Here is a 17,102-nt window from a genome sequence, read left to right as displayed (position 1 = left end):
GCACTCATGAGCTGCAGTTTGCTACCGTTTGACAGGAACTTCGTCAAATTCCAATGTTGAAATAATACAGATAACCTCCAGGCTAACTTTAGCACAACGTGCTAGCTAAGCATACGGGCTGCGGAATTCACACAACAAACAGTTCTACTTTAAACCCTAAACATTTTATTGTAACAAATTGTAGTACTCATAACTGTTCCAACTAACATGAGAAATTTGCTAAGTTTATATTACCTTCTGTTGTTGGTGTTCACGACAAATCAGTACGTCTCCGTAATGTGTCCGTCCGGAATATACGACAGTGTTTCAAAGGTTCCGCTTCCAAAATAGGCGCACTACCACCATCCGCTGGTCTGCTTTATCATAACAGGACCAAAAGACCGTAGAATTACAGTAAAATATGTATGTCTATTTTTGTACACTTGATTTTATCGTTCAAGAGATTAATAAAACTAACGAATTAATGAGAAATGATGCTCTCTATACCATATTTTTCTGACAAACTGCATCAAAATGGTATCATTGTAACAGATCCTTTGAACATTTCAACAAATTTGTTATAGATACTGAATTTTTCATTCTGTTACTTGTGTTGCCCTGTTTTTCTTTTTTGGTATATGTATCCCTGACATATTGTTAATCTACATATCTTCTTTTCAAAAGGTGAAAAAATGATCAAGAAACCCTCCAAAAAAACAAATTTTTGCGTTTAAAGACTCTAAGAGAAGAGTTGATTCAAGTAAATACATCTTAAAATATACTAATTAAAACAAGTTTTAAAAGATCCAGTTTTAGACAATAAGTCTTTGCTGCTTTGCTGCTACCTAAAAGTTTACTACTCTAAAAGTTTAACCTCTATATGTGACTGAGTTTCTATAATTAGAAAATAGTCCTTGTGTCTAATTTGTGCGATTTATGCTTGTATTTTTAAACTCTGGCTGCTGATTAGAGTTCATTTAATATTACAATGAAGCTAAAATGACAAAATACATATTTTAAATGAACGATTTATTCAACACAGTTTTAAAAGTCAAACCAGCCATCAGCACGTTCTTCAATAAATTAGAATAATAAGTTAAATAAATAAGGCAGTTGAATAAATAAAGACTCTATCTGACCATAAAACTAAATGCCCACATGTATAAATGTCTATAAACATCTCAGTCAGAACACTTTGTACCAAACAGCAGAGAGAGCAGTCAACTGAACATATGAACCCTTCTGTTCTATCAGTGTTGCAGCAGAGCAGACATGTGCTGTTTCACCTCTCCTGGATGTGCCAGTGAGCAGGCCAGGATCGTCCCCCGGACCCCAGTCTTTATCTTAGTAGAAGGGAGGATCTACAACATATTATAAGACTGTTTGAACCATGTGATTTATATTCATACCCAACCCATACAGCACAGAACCAAAAGCTGTAGTACCTTCACATATATTTTGCATCTCTCCAAAAGAAGCCTCCACTTCATTGCAGTCCGTTCGTCATCGGTCAAACTGATAAACTCCTCTGTCTGCAACGGATCAAACAAACGGGCTGTTTTTCTCAGATTTCACAGACAATATCTTCCATGTATTAATACGTTTATCTGAATGACTTCAAATCTATATGTAGATCCTTAACTGTTGAGTTTTTCTGTTATTTCCAAAAAGTTGTGAAACATGGCTTTAATGAACAAGAAAAGTGCTCAGAGAGCGCAGTACTCCGTCAAGGCTTAGTCGTATAATTTCTGATGGATAAGTCCCGATAAGTCCGCAACGGTCGATTTGTAGTAGGATCCCAATCATGTGATCGTCAGCAGGCAGCAGTGTTCACTTGTTGTCATAGTTACAGTGACGCCGTGCCGCTATCTGACAACGATACAAAAATATTTAACAAATATGTGGATCCAGACTATAAGCTGCATCACTGCCAAAATCTAATCAGTTGGTCCTTGTGTCATTTCTGAACTTCCTGAAAATTTCATCTAAATCCGTTAGTCCGTTTTTGAATAAGGTTTTGCACAGATAAACAGACAAACGTATGCCAATCATCACATAACTCCGCCGCGTTCCTTGGTGGAGTAATTAAGCTGAAAATTATTTCCTGGCTGCACAAAATCTGAACAGTTCAGTTAAAGCGTAAGAGAACACTGAAACGCAGCACTGCATGGCATTTGACATGCCATGTATGCATCACTCTAAATGGATACAATACATTTAGACTGAATAGTGATTCTTCTGTGAAGCAATACTCACAGTGCAACCAAGTGTTTTCTCTGCCACTGGGCTTCTGAGGTAGCAGGCCTGCAGAGTGCCGGTGTGGTCTGATAAGTCCACCAGCAGGTCAAAGCCTGTGGTGGTGGAAAAAACCTGATCTCTCCCCGGACACAGCTGGTTGGTGCAGCTCAGCATGTCCACAGACACCAGGAACTTACACCTGGAGCTGAGACACAAGAGAAAACAGACTAAATTAAAGCACTGTTTGTTAACTGGTGCTTAGAGTGACTGACAGATGGGACTGTTAGGGGGATAGTTTAATCATTCATCCACTCTACCTATCATTCTGTGAACTTACCACCGTGTCCGGATGACTTTTGAAACAGAAGAGTCGAGGTCGAGCTTGGAGATGAAGCTGAATGTGATGCCAAAGAAAACCTCAGGATTTTCCTGGGCCTTCTGCTTCAACTGTCTCACTGTGTACACATCGGTGATGGACTCCACTGCACAAACAACAGTCACTCATATCTATATCTACAGTCTTTTTGTAAGGAAAGCAGGTTAGCATGCTGCCATCACATCTGGAATTTTGGTAATGTTCCTGTTGAAAGTAGTACCCTTTCACCACAAAGTTACTGTATTTGGTAAATTGACTTTTCACACAAGAAAAAAGTGACAGGAGTACTGCTGATGTCCATCAAACCACAGGTGCTCATGGAAGGTAGTAATGATTGAATTACAACTAAAAAAGTCTTTAAAAACACATCAAGTTCCCTGAAGAAGGTGCTAGCTGACACGCGTTTGTGTGTTGTTTTAATGTCTCCAGGCCACTGAACTAAAACCCATGTATTTTCCAACCCAACTTAAGTGCTTAGACCTGGATTTTTTTAGTGCTATTTTGTGGTGAAAACTTACCCCCTCCATAATTTTTTAACTTTATACACTTTCTTTATAAACATCAAGACTTAATTGTCATGAGAATGAGGGGAATACTTCATTATAACCTACCAGGCACATCCTCTGGTGTTTCATCTTGATCCAGAGCTCCAGATTCTGACACTTCTTTAGCATAGCTGAACAGCAAACTGGCCTCTTTGGTGTCTGAGAACAAATTTTGATTGACACTGACAAGTATTCCTCACTGGAAACTGTCTATTTGCACTGCTGGGTGGAGTTTCTACTTTCATTATACACCACAACTGGTGGGTCGTATCTTAAACCAGCGTTTCCATCTTGTTTTCGATTAACTGCACAATGAATGGCTCCATCAGATGTTATGTTTTTGTAAATGTTGCTGTGGTTTCTTACCAGGATTGACAGTGATTATGCTTCTTGAGTTAACAGTTGCCACCATGCTGCTGCGAAAGCTGTCAAAGCTAATCTTGGCGTCGGCTATGAAGAGCACTTTGAATGAAGAATAATAGTTAAAACAACAGTAAGTTATCTTAAACATAAACACACAGTCACATCTCAGATATCCACTGCTGTGTTTCACTTCAGTACAGTATGTTAATGCGACATGACAGGCAGGAATAACAGTTAAATAAAGATTCGTTTTGTGGCTAAGAATGAGCAGCAGCTGTTAACCTACGTGTCTCCTTGGGTATCAAAGTCTGCATGAGCTGAATGGCCTCTCTGTCCCAGCTGTAAGTGAAACAGAGGTCAAGGAGTCACTCAGGGGAGAGCAGTGAAAATCAAACACACATGCTACTCAGGGGGTTAATCTAAAGCTTCATGTCACCGAAGTAAATTTGTGGTGAGTTAAAGATGCACAGTGGTCGCTCCAAGAAGCAATAAGATGGAACATGGCACAAAAGCAACAGAAGTAATAAATCTTTATTCAGTTTCCAAATGAATAAATGTCTGTGACGAACCAGACGAGGGGGAAGGAGGAGACGGAGTCATCAAAGAGTTTCACTTCCAGCCGCTGCCCTTTGCGTCCGTCTGAAGTGGTGAACTGCTTCGTCTCTCCAATCTGAAAATGTAAACAGAATCATGTGAGCTTCCTATCACAGTATCTTCCCTTCATGTAAAAAAATGCAGTGACATTAAGCGCAGGGTGGGTCTGGCCTCCTCATGAACTCTGAAGCACGTCTTTAGAGCCATTATGGTGAGCTGGTGTGTTCCAAGCCAACAACAAGCATTCACCATGGAACCACACAGACAAAACAGACACACTCAAGTCTATTTGGAAATGTATGAGATATGAATTAGGTAAATTTAGAAATCTCGGACATATCTGATTTGCAAAGTTGTTTTAACTGATGAAATATTTGCCAAGCATCCAAACCTATTGTCAAAAATGTCCCACTTCTCGCTTATCAGGCTTTTCACCACAGTCTCATTGACAGGTACCATGACTTTTCCATGACTGCCTTTCATAATGACCACTTTCTAGTATCCTTTCCTCTTCTATAATGCTGTTTTTCAGCCCAGGAAAATGTAACTGCCCATTTTCCATCATAGATGAGCCTACAGTGGAGAATAACCATCATCAAATGCAATCTGTGCGTGAGAAAATTTAGAAAATACATTCTGGTTTTACAGCGAAATAATCAAGTTTACTCCAGTTTGAAAAACATCTTTCAAAAACTATAATATCTAGATACATTTCATGACTAGTTTGAAGCAGAACTGATTCAATAACCGACGTATTTGATTGAGAATCATGATCAGGGTTCAGTTTTTTTTAATAAGACTTAGCTGATCATGCAAACATACTTTAAATGTATTTACTTACTTTTTACTTATAACTCTCTATTCTTTGAGCTAATTAATATGCTAGCAGCTGTTTCTAATGATAAAAATTCTGTTAGGACAAAATGTTGATTAGGAAAACAAGGTATTAAAAGTAAAGCAACTGGAGACCAGGTTACATGAGCCTAATTGAAAATTACTCCCTAAAATATTCAAGCAAAGTACCATTAGTTTGAATATTTCCAGCTCATTTGAAGTCCTTCTGGATGGACGTGCTGACCCTACTGGTCTCCAATTTCCTTTGAAAATCACAAAACACAAGCAAATACCATTTTTTTCCACCAAGAGTAGCTTTGTAGACCAGTATGGAAAGTAGTTTGACATTTCAAGAATTTTACTAAGCTGTTGTCTTTCCAAGATTAATACTACTCTAAGGTCTGCACTCTATCTACAAAGCTGTCAGCATCTGTTTAGGTAACAATATCCAGTAATTCTAGACTTCAATTATCAACACTTTATAGCTCGTATCTCAGATTTTATTAGCTTCTGAGCAAACTTGCTAAGGTAAGCTACTCAGGGTAACTTCATATGTATCACTTGTCAAAAAAAGAAAGCAAAAAAGCACATTTCCTAAAATAAAAAACAAAACAACAGAAGTTTTCCTCAAACACTCTCATTCCACTTACTTCATATATAAATATAGGAAAAGACAGGATATCAATCACCAAAGTAAAAGTAGATCAAAATATGTACGCAACAAGCAAAAAAATCCCTGTGAAAATTAGCTTCTGGAAATGCTTAACCTGATCTATAAAAGTTCGAGTGTATTCAAGAGGAACTGTTCTGTTAATACTGTTTATGAGACTGTGGCCTTAATGTGTCCTACCAGTTTCACTGCAGCCAGTATGTTTATCACAGAGCCATCCAGCTTCTGTCCGTTGGCCACTATGTCTCCCAGAGGGTAGAAATCTGTGGAGTCCTTCACAGGCAGGTGAATCAATGGCAGCAGCCTGTCAGTGGTGTCCATGTCAGCACACAGACTCACCAGGGAATGAGCCTCCGTCACCAGCAGCCTGTAGTGGCTGAAAAAGCACACAGGCCTTTTAAACAGAGAGCCCTTTGACGTCGTTAGATGTTACACACTCTTAGATTATATTTTGCTCCATATTACACTGTGTTCAACACAGTAGGGTGAACATAATGTAACATCTATATCAAAAACTTGAATTACCTTGGTGTTGCAGGACTGAATCGGTCTCCTTTCTCCGGGTCTTTGGTGGAAATTAAAGCATTTTCAATTGTCACTGGAAAAAATTATAGGAAACAGTACTCCTCATTGATATTTCACTGAGTGCATGCTCAAAGTTACTAAGCATCAATGCTATGGGTAAAATTTAGATTTAAAGTTACACAGTAGTTATCTTATTATGCATTTTACAGCAACAAAAGATGTACAAGTGCAAGTTAATGCAAGAGCATGCTGATTTACTCGTATCAATGATTTCACAAGAGCTCCTATTATCTAGATGTAAATTGATGACAATGAAGCATCTTAGAGTGAATAAGACACTCATCAAAGCTGAACACAACTGTAGCCTAATTTTGAAGTCTTTTGATTAATCTGGACGCTATACATTTAGTTTGATACTTCTGCTGATAGTCATGTCCAGTGAGTGGTCATATGTGCTAATTTGCGTAAACTGTAATGTTTTTTGTATATTTTTATTTACACATGTTTTTGAAGGTGACACCAGGGAAACTACTTGTCCTAAGGGGACCAGCTAATGGAGATCTAAACAAATAAACAAAATATAATGATGAAAAGGAAATATATACTGTTTTTTAGTATCTCAAAAACAAAACAAAAGTATATATTTTTACACCAGATCCACACATTCTAAATCCTTTTCAAGGAATGTGAGAGCTATGAGATTGACTTCCTCACCACAATCTCCAATGCTGAAGCTGTTAGTGAGCCCGGTGATATATCTGTCATTTCCCCAGGCCGTCACATTGATGAAGAAGTCAGGTGAGTCCTTAATGGTGAAGCCAAAAGTGAATCTGTCAACACTTGCATCTGAAATTCAAACATGTAGATTTGGTGAGTGAAGCAGTTCAACGGTAAACTGAGAGAAAGAAGGCAGAGGAGAGTATTAAAAACAATAACCAGGAGAGGGAGCTGGTGTACAAGGCAGCGCAGTGCAAGGCTGTTAGAAGTTTGAATGTAAGTTTATATATGGACTAGTAGCAAGAAATGGTACTAACTTTTTCGGTCAGGGAAGCTTTTGACATCAGTTTTTCCAATAATGATGCCGACAACTTTCTGAAAGACATTACAAAGACAAGGACAGTGAGCAGTACTGTTTATGGAGATTCCAATAATTCAATCCAGATTGCAAAACAAATTAAGCAAAACAGGCCCGAAAAATTACCATTTTCCATCAGTGTACAACTACAACTAAAGAAAATATCCAAGGAGATCAGACACAGATTTAGTTTTAGGAATTTCTGTAATTAATAAATTACATTCAGGGTTTTTCCTGCCCTAGAATGGGCGTTTACGCACAGCAGTTAGAGCGAGCAGTTTGCACACAGTGTACTGTATGAGGACCCTCTTAAGTACGCAAGCAAGGATTCATAAGACTATCCTAATTCTAATAGTGTGGGCAATGAATCTGCATTATTCGACAGAAACCTGTGCATTTTTCTGTTATTTCTGACAACTGATAAACAAAATTTCTGTCATGTTTCAGTAAATTAAACCCAACTAAATTGGTTAAGAAAATAAATATTAATTTGATCAATTTGGGCTTGGTTATTTTCTTTTGGGGGAAGCCTAAATTTTCTCAGTGGGTGTCAAAAATTCCTACTCGCAGGAAAAATCCTGACATTAGATCAAAGCAAAAATCAGGGGAACTCACTGGATGAGAGAAGTTGGGATGCAGCTCAGAGATGGCAATGACGGTATGAGCAGCCATTTTGCTTGTTCATTATCTTGACACAGTTCCTTTTTTATTGTATTTGGACACCCTGTAAAATGAAGAAAAGCAAACAAATTAAAAAAGTGAACATTTAGGTTTTAATTCTGAGTGGACATTAAGTTTGAAAACATCTTTTTTCTATTATTGGCTAAACCCAAACATCAGCTATACCATACATTAGCTTTTTAGCTAAAACCAACATACAACTGCTAACCTGGCTAATTAGCTAGCAAAACGAGAACTTTATTCGATTTTGAAAACAATGAAAACACCTTCATTTCAGCTACACATGAGACTTAATGCTGTTTTAATTAGCGATAGTCTTGTTTTTACCTGTCGAGGCCTCTTGTTTTCCCACTTAACAGGAGATTTTCGCGGTTAAGCTGCTGCTCGACGGAACGTGTGGAGTTCTGATGCTGCCTTCAAATGCTGTCGGAAATATGGAACTTCTTGCAACAGACACAGAAAAAAGGCAGAAAACGAATATTAATTACAGTAATAATAGTTAAAACTTAGCTGTTTATAGCCTAGAGGATCTGAACCTTAATCTTCAACCTAGTTTGCCAAATTTGTGGAATATCTAATACAGCAAGGTCATAACTTTAATATTTAAATTAGCCAGGTAAATGAGTATAATAAATAAAATTGTAGGGTCTTTACAATTTTTTAAAATGTTGTTTATGTATTGGAAAACACTTTGGGTCAATGTCTAATATTTTAAATGTGCTATATAAATAATGGGGACTTACTAAACTTTACTTGACTACAGCTGAGAAAAAAAACTGTCTGTGAAGTGGTCATTGTCTGTCAGTATTTTGCAATATGAGCTGTATGTTGATGTTCAGTCATGGAAATGTAAGACATGCACATGAAAGCTAGCATTCCTAGGTCTGCAAATAATGATTATTGTCATAATCATCTGTAGATCATTTTCTTGATTAATCGATTAGTTGCCTGGTCGTTAAAATGACAGAAAATGGTGAAAAATGTCAATCAGTGTTTCCTAAAGTCCAAGATCATGTCCTCCAATGTCTTGTTCTGTCCACAACCCAAAGATTTAGTTTACTATCACAGAGGAGTGAAAACAACTGAAAATATTCTAATTTAACAAACTAGAATCAGAGGATTTAGACTTTTTTGATTAAAAATCACTCAAACTGATTGATCAGGTATTAAGGTAGCTGAAAATTGATATAGTAGTTGACAACTAATCAATGAATCGATAAATCGTGGCAGTTTAACATTTTTGTAAATCACCCATTTCTTTCCACTTCATCTTCTTGGCAAAAGTATATTTTTCTCCAACAATGATAATATCACAACCTGATAAAGTCATTGAACTGCTTATAGTAATGCAGGCAAAATTGTTGCAATGCCACCCTGTTGCAGTTTTAATCATTGACCTAATTTGTTTTACTAAGTGTGATAAATGAAAATCTTTGTCATAGTAATGAATAGAGACCAGACTCTATTCATTCACTGTTTTGATAGACTTTATGTCATGTTACTGAGGATTACCTGTTTTAACACACCTTCAGCACAGTAAACATCTTTACAGCTGTGCAAACATGCAGTGAAACGGCACTAAACAACGCAGCTGCTATAACTGATGGATGTGACTGGAAGCTGTCAGCTCTACACGCTTACATTCACATTATATTTGAACACTCTATGAGTCATATGTTTGAAAGTCTCAGGCCGCAGACTTTAATATTACCTTGATGATCCATGCCAGCCATCAGTCACAGCATAGGATTTGTTCTTGGACAGCTCTGCCGAGACGTATTTGGCAGTTCCCTGGTTTATTTTGATAGCGCAAAGCTGCATTTGACATATGATACCGTCTCATGCACGTAAGCGGGAATCAAAAGGTGTAACAGTAAACCCTCATTCAGCTTCACACAACCTTGTTCCTCTTCCATGGTGACTAATCCTCACAGTCGGGCTTTTGGATCAGATATCTTATCCCTGTGACTAATGTTGATTTTCAGGCGGTAATACGTCTGTTGATGTGATTCTACGGTCAATGTGTTCCTAATCGCTGACACAGAAATAAGAAAAAAATGTGCAGTAGCAGTCATAAATGTGTTCTATAGCACAGTAACAGAAAGTCAATGCGGTGAGATTATTTCTGAGCAGACAGTCTGATGTGTAACGTTCCATCAATGTATTGATGTGTTTTGTATAATGTTGTATAATGTGAAGCCAGAGTGATTAAATACATCAAACATTTAGCTAAGCAAAAGGAATCGATTTGCTATTTGCACCAGTGGCTGGCTATTCAAATGAAACTAAATTTCAAATTCTAATTTCATTAGGTTTTTCTGACTACAGTTTGTGAGTCCATTAATCACTGCGGCACTATAAAGCATCGCCAGATAAATCAAGGCAAACTTACTTTGGGTTCAATGATTCATTCCTAATGAATTCAAGACTCCTGCTAATCTGTCATCAATCACACTTTGATCCAACACTCAGCTGCTTCTTTTGAACCGGTTTGAGCAAACTATTTAAATGTCAGTAGTCAGGTGAAGTTTTGCCTGTCAGCTGTGGAAGCATGACTTCATACAGAATGAAGCAGGAGGTACTGTGTCACATCCACAAGGTTGCAAACACAGACAGTGCAGGAATGTGCAGTGATTGGTTGACCTCCCTGCCTCAGGTCTGCTCCCTGGAGGGCCCGTCCAACCGCTCACTGACTATTAATCCATCATCTATGTGTGGACATGTGAGTGTTTGTATGAGTGCACTTGTACACTTTTTTTGTACTATGCATGTGAGTGCATACAGTAGAGTTATGTGCTGTGCAACTATGTTTGTAGGCATAATGAAGACATGAGCTGTTTAAAGTGCAAAAAAATCAGAGTCTCAGAGTAGAAATTGAGACTAATGATATTGTGAGTGTTAATGAGCTGTACTTAGACAGCACTTTCAAAAATTAATAAAATCAGGAATTTTAAAGCATTAAAATATATTTGTATTGATATTTGTAATGTTGGAAAAATTAAGTACTGATATCATGTTGCATTATGTTTACACACAGTATTTACAGTGTGGGGTTATTCCATCTAAAACAAGAAAGGCACTCAGAGAGCGCAGTACTCCGCCAAGGCTGTTCAGTCGTATCATTTCCGACGGCTGAAATCTTGAAAAAATTCTTGGCAGAAATCACAGCACTATAGAACGTGGCTATTGAATATAGATGCACCCACAAACATAATGACCATGCGCTGAGCACAGGCGTGTGTTATGCATGTGTACGTTCACTTCATTTGTTGTCATAGTTACAGTGACGCCGTGAAGCTATCTCGCAATGATACAGAAATCCTTAATAAATCTATGGATCCAGACTGTAACTGCCAAAATCTAATCATTTGGTCCTTGTGTCATTTCTGACCTTCCCTGAAAATTTCATCCAAATCCGTTAGTCTGTTTTGAGTAATGTTGCGAACAGACAGACAAACCAACGCCAATCATCCCATAACTCCGCTGAGGTTCCGCCTCCTGGCCGAGTACTAATCAGGGGCCTTCTCCATTAAGGCCCCTGATTAGTTTTGCCTTTTAAATTGTAAACTACGGATATTTAAAATGGCATTTGAAATAATAGACTTACATATCAGATACTTTCTGGGATAGATTTTTTTCTTCAAAATTTCAAGTCAATCCACTTTCAGCAGCTCCTTCGCACTTCGGAAATTCGAGGTTGTATTTGAACCACAACATTTCAAGAACTACCAAAGATAAAATCATGAAATTTTAACTGGTATTTCTCACGATGTCCCTGATTCAGAATCTGCAATATTGGACAAGTACATCAAACAATCTCTGATTATGGATGAGTTGAAATTTAAAAAAAATAAAAAAAAACTGAAGTTGTCATAAAAAGCCCCATTTTGAGCACAAATTAACAAAAAATATGTATAATGCAGAAGTCAACTACTGTTTCTGAACAATATGTAGTTGTATGTAACAATAATACAAAACAAAATATATGGAATATTTTTTAACATGATATGCTTGGTCTCAAAAACAAACAAACCAACAAAATATTTCCAGTCAACTCAGTCATAACTGATCAAGCACGTATGACAAGTTGTACCACAAAAACAAAAAATAGTCTGATCCAAGTTGGATTGGCAACTGGAGTTTCACAGTGGTTCTTCAGTTACAGACTCTCTCCAACTCTCTGCAGAAAAGAGAGAGAAAAAACACACTAAGTAAAGTTAAAGTGATGGATTTTTTTTCTCAAATTATCAATAGATATTGCATTAATATCATTTAATGCATTCTTGTGTAAATCTTACATAAGAAGATGAATAAGTAAGTGAAATAATCGGTGATAATGAATGCAGTTGCAACATTCAGTAGACATTCAGGTGTACAATGACACACTTTAGTCTTGCAGGGAGTTCCATATTTTCCTGATACATCAATCAATGTCTTGCTGTGAACAAACATGTTCCTTCTTAAGAAAACTGCATTACACACCTTGACCTTGGAAAAATAGCATAAAATCCATTGGCAAACACAGCCATCATGAGGCATTCAATCACCACATTCAAAGGAAGTTGTTTGAAGAATGTAAATGCTATTTGTACAAAATGACTAAAGGATTTCTAAGAGAGCACCTCTCTGTCATTTAATATGTTTTAGATTTTTAAAGATGTTTTGCTTTTCATCTGCCAAGCTTTTATAAATCTGAATTGAAGAACACCCAACTGACCTTGGATTCAAATTTTTTTTAGATATGCAATGGGAAGCTGACTGAGACTCTCCACACTTAAAATGTCAGTGCTTTGTAGAAAAAGGACCTAACGTATTGCAGCGAAACAAAAATAATAATAAAAAAGCATATATATGCACAACAAATTAATTTTGCAGGTTTTTGGTTATAAACATTACTTTGGCATCCAGTACTACTGTGAGGAACCTTGGAGTAATTTTTGACAAGGATATGTCTTTGAACTCACACATAAAACAAGTCTGTAGGACTTAGAGAGTAACAAATCAACTTTTCTTATGTCAAAGTTTATGTACATGTTTAGAAGTAGGAGAATATTCCCAGCCTGTAAAGAAACGCTAATGCCTTCAGTTAATCATCCACATACAAATCCAATCAAATTTGGAAATACACAGTTTTCACTGGACACACGGTGTATGAAATATTGTGATCCAAAAAAAGGAACTAAAGCTGTCAGGCAGATGTAGCGGAGTAAAAAGTACAATGTTTGTCGTGTTTGTAAATGTAGTCAAGTAGAAGATGCAATAGACGGAAATATTCTAGTAAAGTGATCCGTGCTTTCCACCACTGACTGAACTAAACTCTGACAGGAGCTTCTCTGTATCAGCCACCAGATTTTCAGGCCATTTTTCTGATCATACTTGCACTTTTGCATCTGACTATTTTGATGCTGTGGTCTTGCTACTGTTACTAAGATCTGACTGTTTTCTCCCACCACTGCTCTAAATTAGCAGCTGGACCTCCACAATGGCACCAGACTGTAGATTTATGGTTAAACTGCACAGCCTGCATAAAACATGAGAAGAGAACAGGAAGTAAAGACACCAGTGACCGCTCAGAGACATGGCAACACAAAGACAACACAAAACCAAGTCCTTTTGGAGCTGCAGGGGCTGAAAAAATATGACAGCTACACATTTCCATTATAATGTTCTGTGTGTTTTTTCTAACAATAGTGCCTAGAGTTTGATCTGAATGAGCGTTTGTAATCGGGAAGTACAAGAGCTGCTGTTTACACTATGTGATGTACCAAAAAAAATCCTTCACGTGGTTTCACAGTGCTGTAATTTTCTGTACGGGAAGCGAGTAGACAAGTCGTAGTATTTAGGTGGTTTCAGTTCACATGCAAGCACATATGTATGAGCGCACACATGCAAGACAACAGGGCTTTTGTTTAAAATGATTTCAGTGGAGTAGCTCCTGAAAGAGATGCTCTGTGAGGATCTAATGAAACCAATCCTCATTATTTCATTGAATCCGACCATTAAAACATATTGTTCTGTGCGTGGTGAGCAATACCTTGGCATATCCCAGACTTCGACATCCAACTATAGCTTTTGCAGTCGTTGGCAGGAGTCTGCGGAGTCTTTATTGGCTTCCACAAGTGGAAGACGTCCAAACTACAAGTATGTGTACACTGTAATTTCCCTGCCACCTGTGTGACTGACTGTAGCTGCTGCACCACTGGGGCTGCTCACAGGCATTGGATCCAGCTGGTGCTCTGCTTGAACAATGCACCCTGTTTCCTCATCCACATGTCCAGTGAGATGGGGGTATGCGACTGCGGAGGAAACCTTAAATGATGTTAATAACATGCTGTTGAAAAGCGGCACAAAGACAGAAATCAGTGGCATGCGTGTATGATGTCAGCTCCCATCATTACGCCACCATAATGAGGCAATGGGAGGAACACTGTGGCATTTGCCATGTTATTGCTATGACTGGCCTTTTGATGTGCTGTGAGCTGATTTAGAGTCGTCTTGTTTTGCAGGTTAAACTTTGTGACACATAACTTAAACAGGAAACATCACATTACAAGACATAAAAATGAAAACTAAATGAGGGGGGAAACAGAAAAGGACATATCTGAATCGAAACTTAGCTGAAATGAAACAACTACTGCGCTACAATGGACTCAAATGGTTTTCCATGCTGTTACTAACTGCAAACACAAATGCTGTTGCTTAATGCTTTCATGTCAAAGTTTAAACAAAACAGGTACCAGCACCTACACACCCAGATCAGGCATGTTCTTTATCACCCTGCTGTGTGACTTGTACAGTAAAGTACAGTTGTGGCCATAATCCAAATTTGATCTGTCTGTTTGCATCACAGAAGTCTCAGTAACCAGGTCCCATCATGGAAGTTGTACAATCTATGGGGAGGACAGTCTCATACTCTTGCACTGCAGTACTTTTAGCCAAACAGCACAGTTACCATGTGATAGCCATCAAACACAATTTTTTAAAAAAAAAAGTCATTTGGTCATAAACTAAGGACAAATTAGAATTTTTATCTGATAATAACACTACAAAATGTTAAAAGATCACTACAATTGCTACAATTTCTTGACAGAACATAACTGTATCAAATATCATGAGAAATCATGGTAAAATCCTCCAAATTTAAGCTCTGAATCACAAATATCAACCTAATGGTGGCGCTAAAGAAAAGCAAGGCGATCATTCAGCTTTATTTTCAGGGGACATCGAATGCAGGTAGTAAATTTCATAGCACTTAATCCAATAATGTGGACATGGCTGACTGACCAACAAACAAATGAGCATTGCCATCTCTAGAGCCCAATGCGCAGCTAAAACTTTTTCCACATGTGTAATACATTCTGCATGTACACACGTTCCCCATATATCATTACTGGCTGATCTGAATTTGGAAGATAGAAGCTGTCTGCTTTGAAATATTCGCCTATGAGCAGCACTTCATTGCTTTTCTCATCCTGAACTTGATTTTCTGCGCATAAGTTAGTGGGTGCAAGTTGTGTGATTTGTAGCAAGAGTGTGTTATCCACATCGTATGTATAGACGTGTGTGTGTGTGTGTGGGTGAGAGAGAGAGAGAAGAGAGAGATTTTAGTATTGAGGCAAAGGGCATCACTCGGTTCAAACTTTTTATCCACCAGGACAAAAAATCCCTCCTGATATACTGCCACTGTCAATTTAATGTTACCCTGAGAGATTTTCATCCATTCGTCATTTTAACTGTGGAAAGACCCCGAGCTGTATTTCAGCTGCATCAAAGCCCGTCCTGCTGTCCCAGTCTATCACAAACGTCCTCACAACCTCCACTGTTTAGGTAGTTCCCCTCTGACAAGCCCTGACAGAAATATCTCGCTCCAGATTTGACCCCAAGTGCCTTTATTCGAGAGAAAAAAAAAAATCTTTGAAGTATTTTTTTCTCCCTCAAATAAGTTCAGAAACACATTTCTTCAATTATTGCTGAGTGATATATGAAACAGAAGCTTTGATTTCTTTGCCGCATGCGTTCCACTGAACAATGAAATCATTATATTCTGGAGCATCGCCCCTAAAAATGGTACAAAGCAGAACACAGTTTCACGCTATATGACAATGATGCCATTTATGAGTTGATTGTTAAATGATTTCAGTGTTGCTTTGATTAGGTGCTGATTTTACAGCATGTGGGACTGATGTTCTGCGTAAAGCATCATCTGTATGTGGTCAACACATGCAGAAATCTGCTTTTATGTTATTTATAATGGGCTGCAATACCAGGGGAGTTTCAATGAATAACTGTCACATCTAGTCTAGTAAAATTCTTACTGTTTGGAATAGAAAACTCATCATGATCTATTATTGGGCTTACAGTATTTTAAGACTTTGACTTTCCAAAGAGATTCAGGCATGAAGCATTTGTATTTTTTTTCCAAAAGTGGAACGAACATGCTGGAATCTTGTCCTCCAATTTACTGGTGTCATGGTCAGAAACGCTCAACGGAGACTCTAATTGGAGTCATTTAAAACAAAACATGAATATTAGATCAGTATTTCTATTCATATCTACTGTTTATATTCACTGTGTGGTGTTTGTGGTGCTTACCAAAGGATTTAATATGCAGAGAATCAAATCCAGTGATATTCTGAAGACTCAGATCTCTGCATGAACAACCCTGATCTCTGCAGAGAAGGCCAAGGAGAGTCATCACGTTTCTGTTTTTCATGTTAATGTATCAAATCCGCCAGAGATCAAAATATCAACCAGAAACACAGCAATTTGTACATGTCTGATACATGTTTTTTGTACATTCAATCTCCAGTGATGCATTTTAAAAGTTGCTAGACATGGGACTTGTGTGCAGAAAGGAATTAAAATATTAGTCCCCCTCTCATTGTGTTACCAAACTTAGATATTTCAAAGTTTTTAACATTAAAATAATCCCTTCCTGCCTTAAAAATGACTTAAATAGAAGTCTAAAATGTTGCATAGAACTTGCAGATCTACGAAATCCTCATTTCTTTCTGAGCCCTCCTTCATGCACTGCAGCTCAGCACACCAGCTCACCTACGACTCTGTTCTCACATTGTAAAACTATAATAGACATTAGAGCAATAGTTTGATGTTTTGGGAAAATCCACTAATTTGCTTTTACAGAGAGTTAGAGAATGTATATACACTACCAGTCAAAAGTTTGGACACGCCTTCTCGTTTAATGGTTTTTATTTATTTTCA

At 37.7% G+C, this 17,102-nt stretch overlaps 1 protein-coding gene across 2 annotated transcripts; it reads right to left on the bottom strand.

Annotated features, from left to right (window-relative positions):
- Window positions 1-234: 234 nt before the first annotated feature.
- meiob (meiosis specific with OB-fold) lies at window positions 235-10,847 on the bottom strand. Of its 2 annotated transcripts, XM_035943152.2 has the most exons (15): window positions 8,208-10,843; window positions 7,815-7,923; window positions 7,159-7,216; window positions 6,839-6,970; window positions 6,125-6,197; window positions 5,780-5,975; window positions 4,071-4,171; window positions 3,788-3,840; window positions 3,505-3,600; window positions 3,205-3,297; window positions 2,555-2,699; window positions 2,236-2,422; window positions 1,425-1,511; window positions 1,266-1,340; window positions 235-353 (listed from the first exon to the last, which is right to left on the bottom strand). In XM_035943152.2, exons 2-15 carry the CDS (start codon window positions 7,869-7,871, stop codon window positions 336-338), a joined length of 1,371 nt encoding a protein of 456 aa, XP_035799045.2. In that variant the 5' UTR covers window positions 7,872-7,923; window positions 8,208-10,843; the 3' UTR covers window positions 235-335. The 2 variants fall into 2 exon arrangements, with proteins under 2 accessions (XP_035799045.2, XP_023154611.2); XM_023298843.3 differs by lacking the exon at window positions 235-353 and having other exon boundaries at window positions 420-1,340; window positions 8,208-10,847.
- Window positions 10,848-17,102: the final 6,255 nt, after the last annotated feature.

Source organism: Amphiprion ocellaris, chromosome 18 (genome assembly GCF_022539595.1).
Source record: "Amphiprion ocellaris isolate individual 3 ecotype Okinawa chromosome 18, ASM2253959v1, whole genome shotgun sequence".
In the NCBI taxonomy this organism is placed as follows: Eukaryota; Metazoa; Chordata; class Actinopteri; family Pomacentridae; genus Amphiprion; species Amphiprion ocellaris.
This window is presented reverse-complemented; position numbering and strand designations above follow the sequence as displayed.

Bases quoted from the DNA above. Each gene is read 5' to 3' on its own strand.
- meiob (XM_023298843.3), bottom strand. From the start codon at position 7,871: ATGGCTGCTCATACCGTCATTGCCATCTCTGAGCTGCATCCCAACTTC. The intron at 3,298-3,504 runs GTAAGAAACCAC...ATTTGTTCTCAG, and splicing joins CATAATCACTGTCAATCCTG to ACACCAAAGAGGCCAGTTTG. The intron at 1,512-2,235 runs GTGAGTATTGCT...GATCCGTTGCAG, and splicing joins AGAAAACACTTGGTTGCACT to ACAGAGGAGTTTATCAGTTT.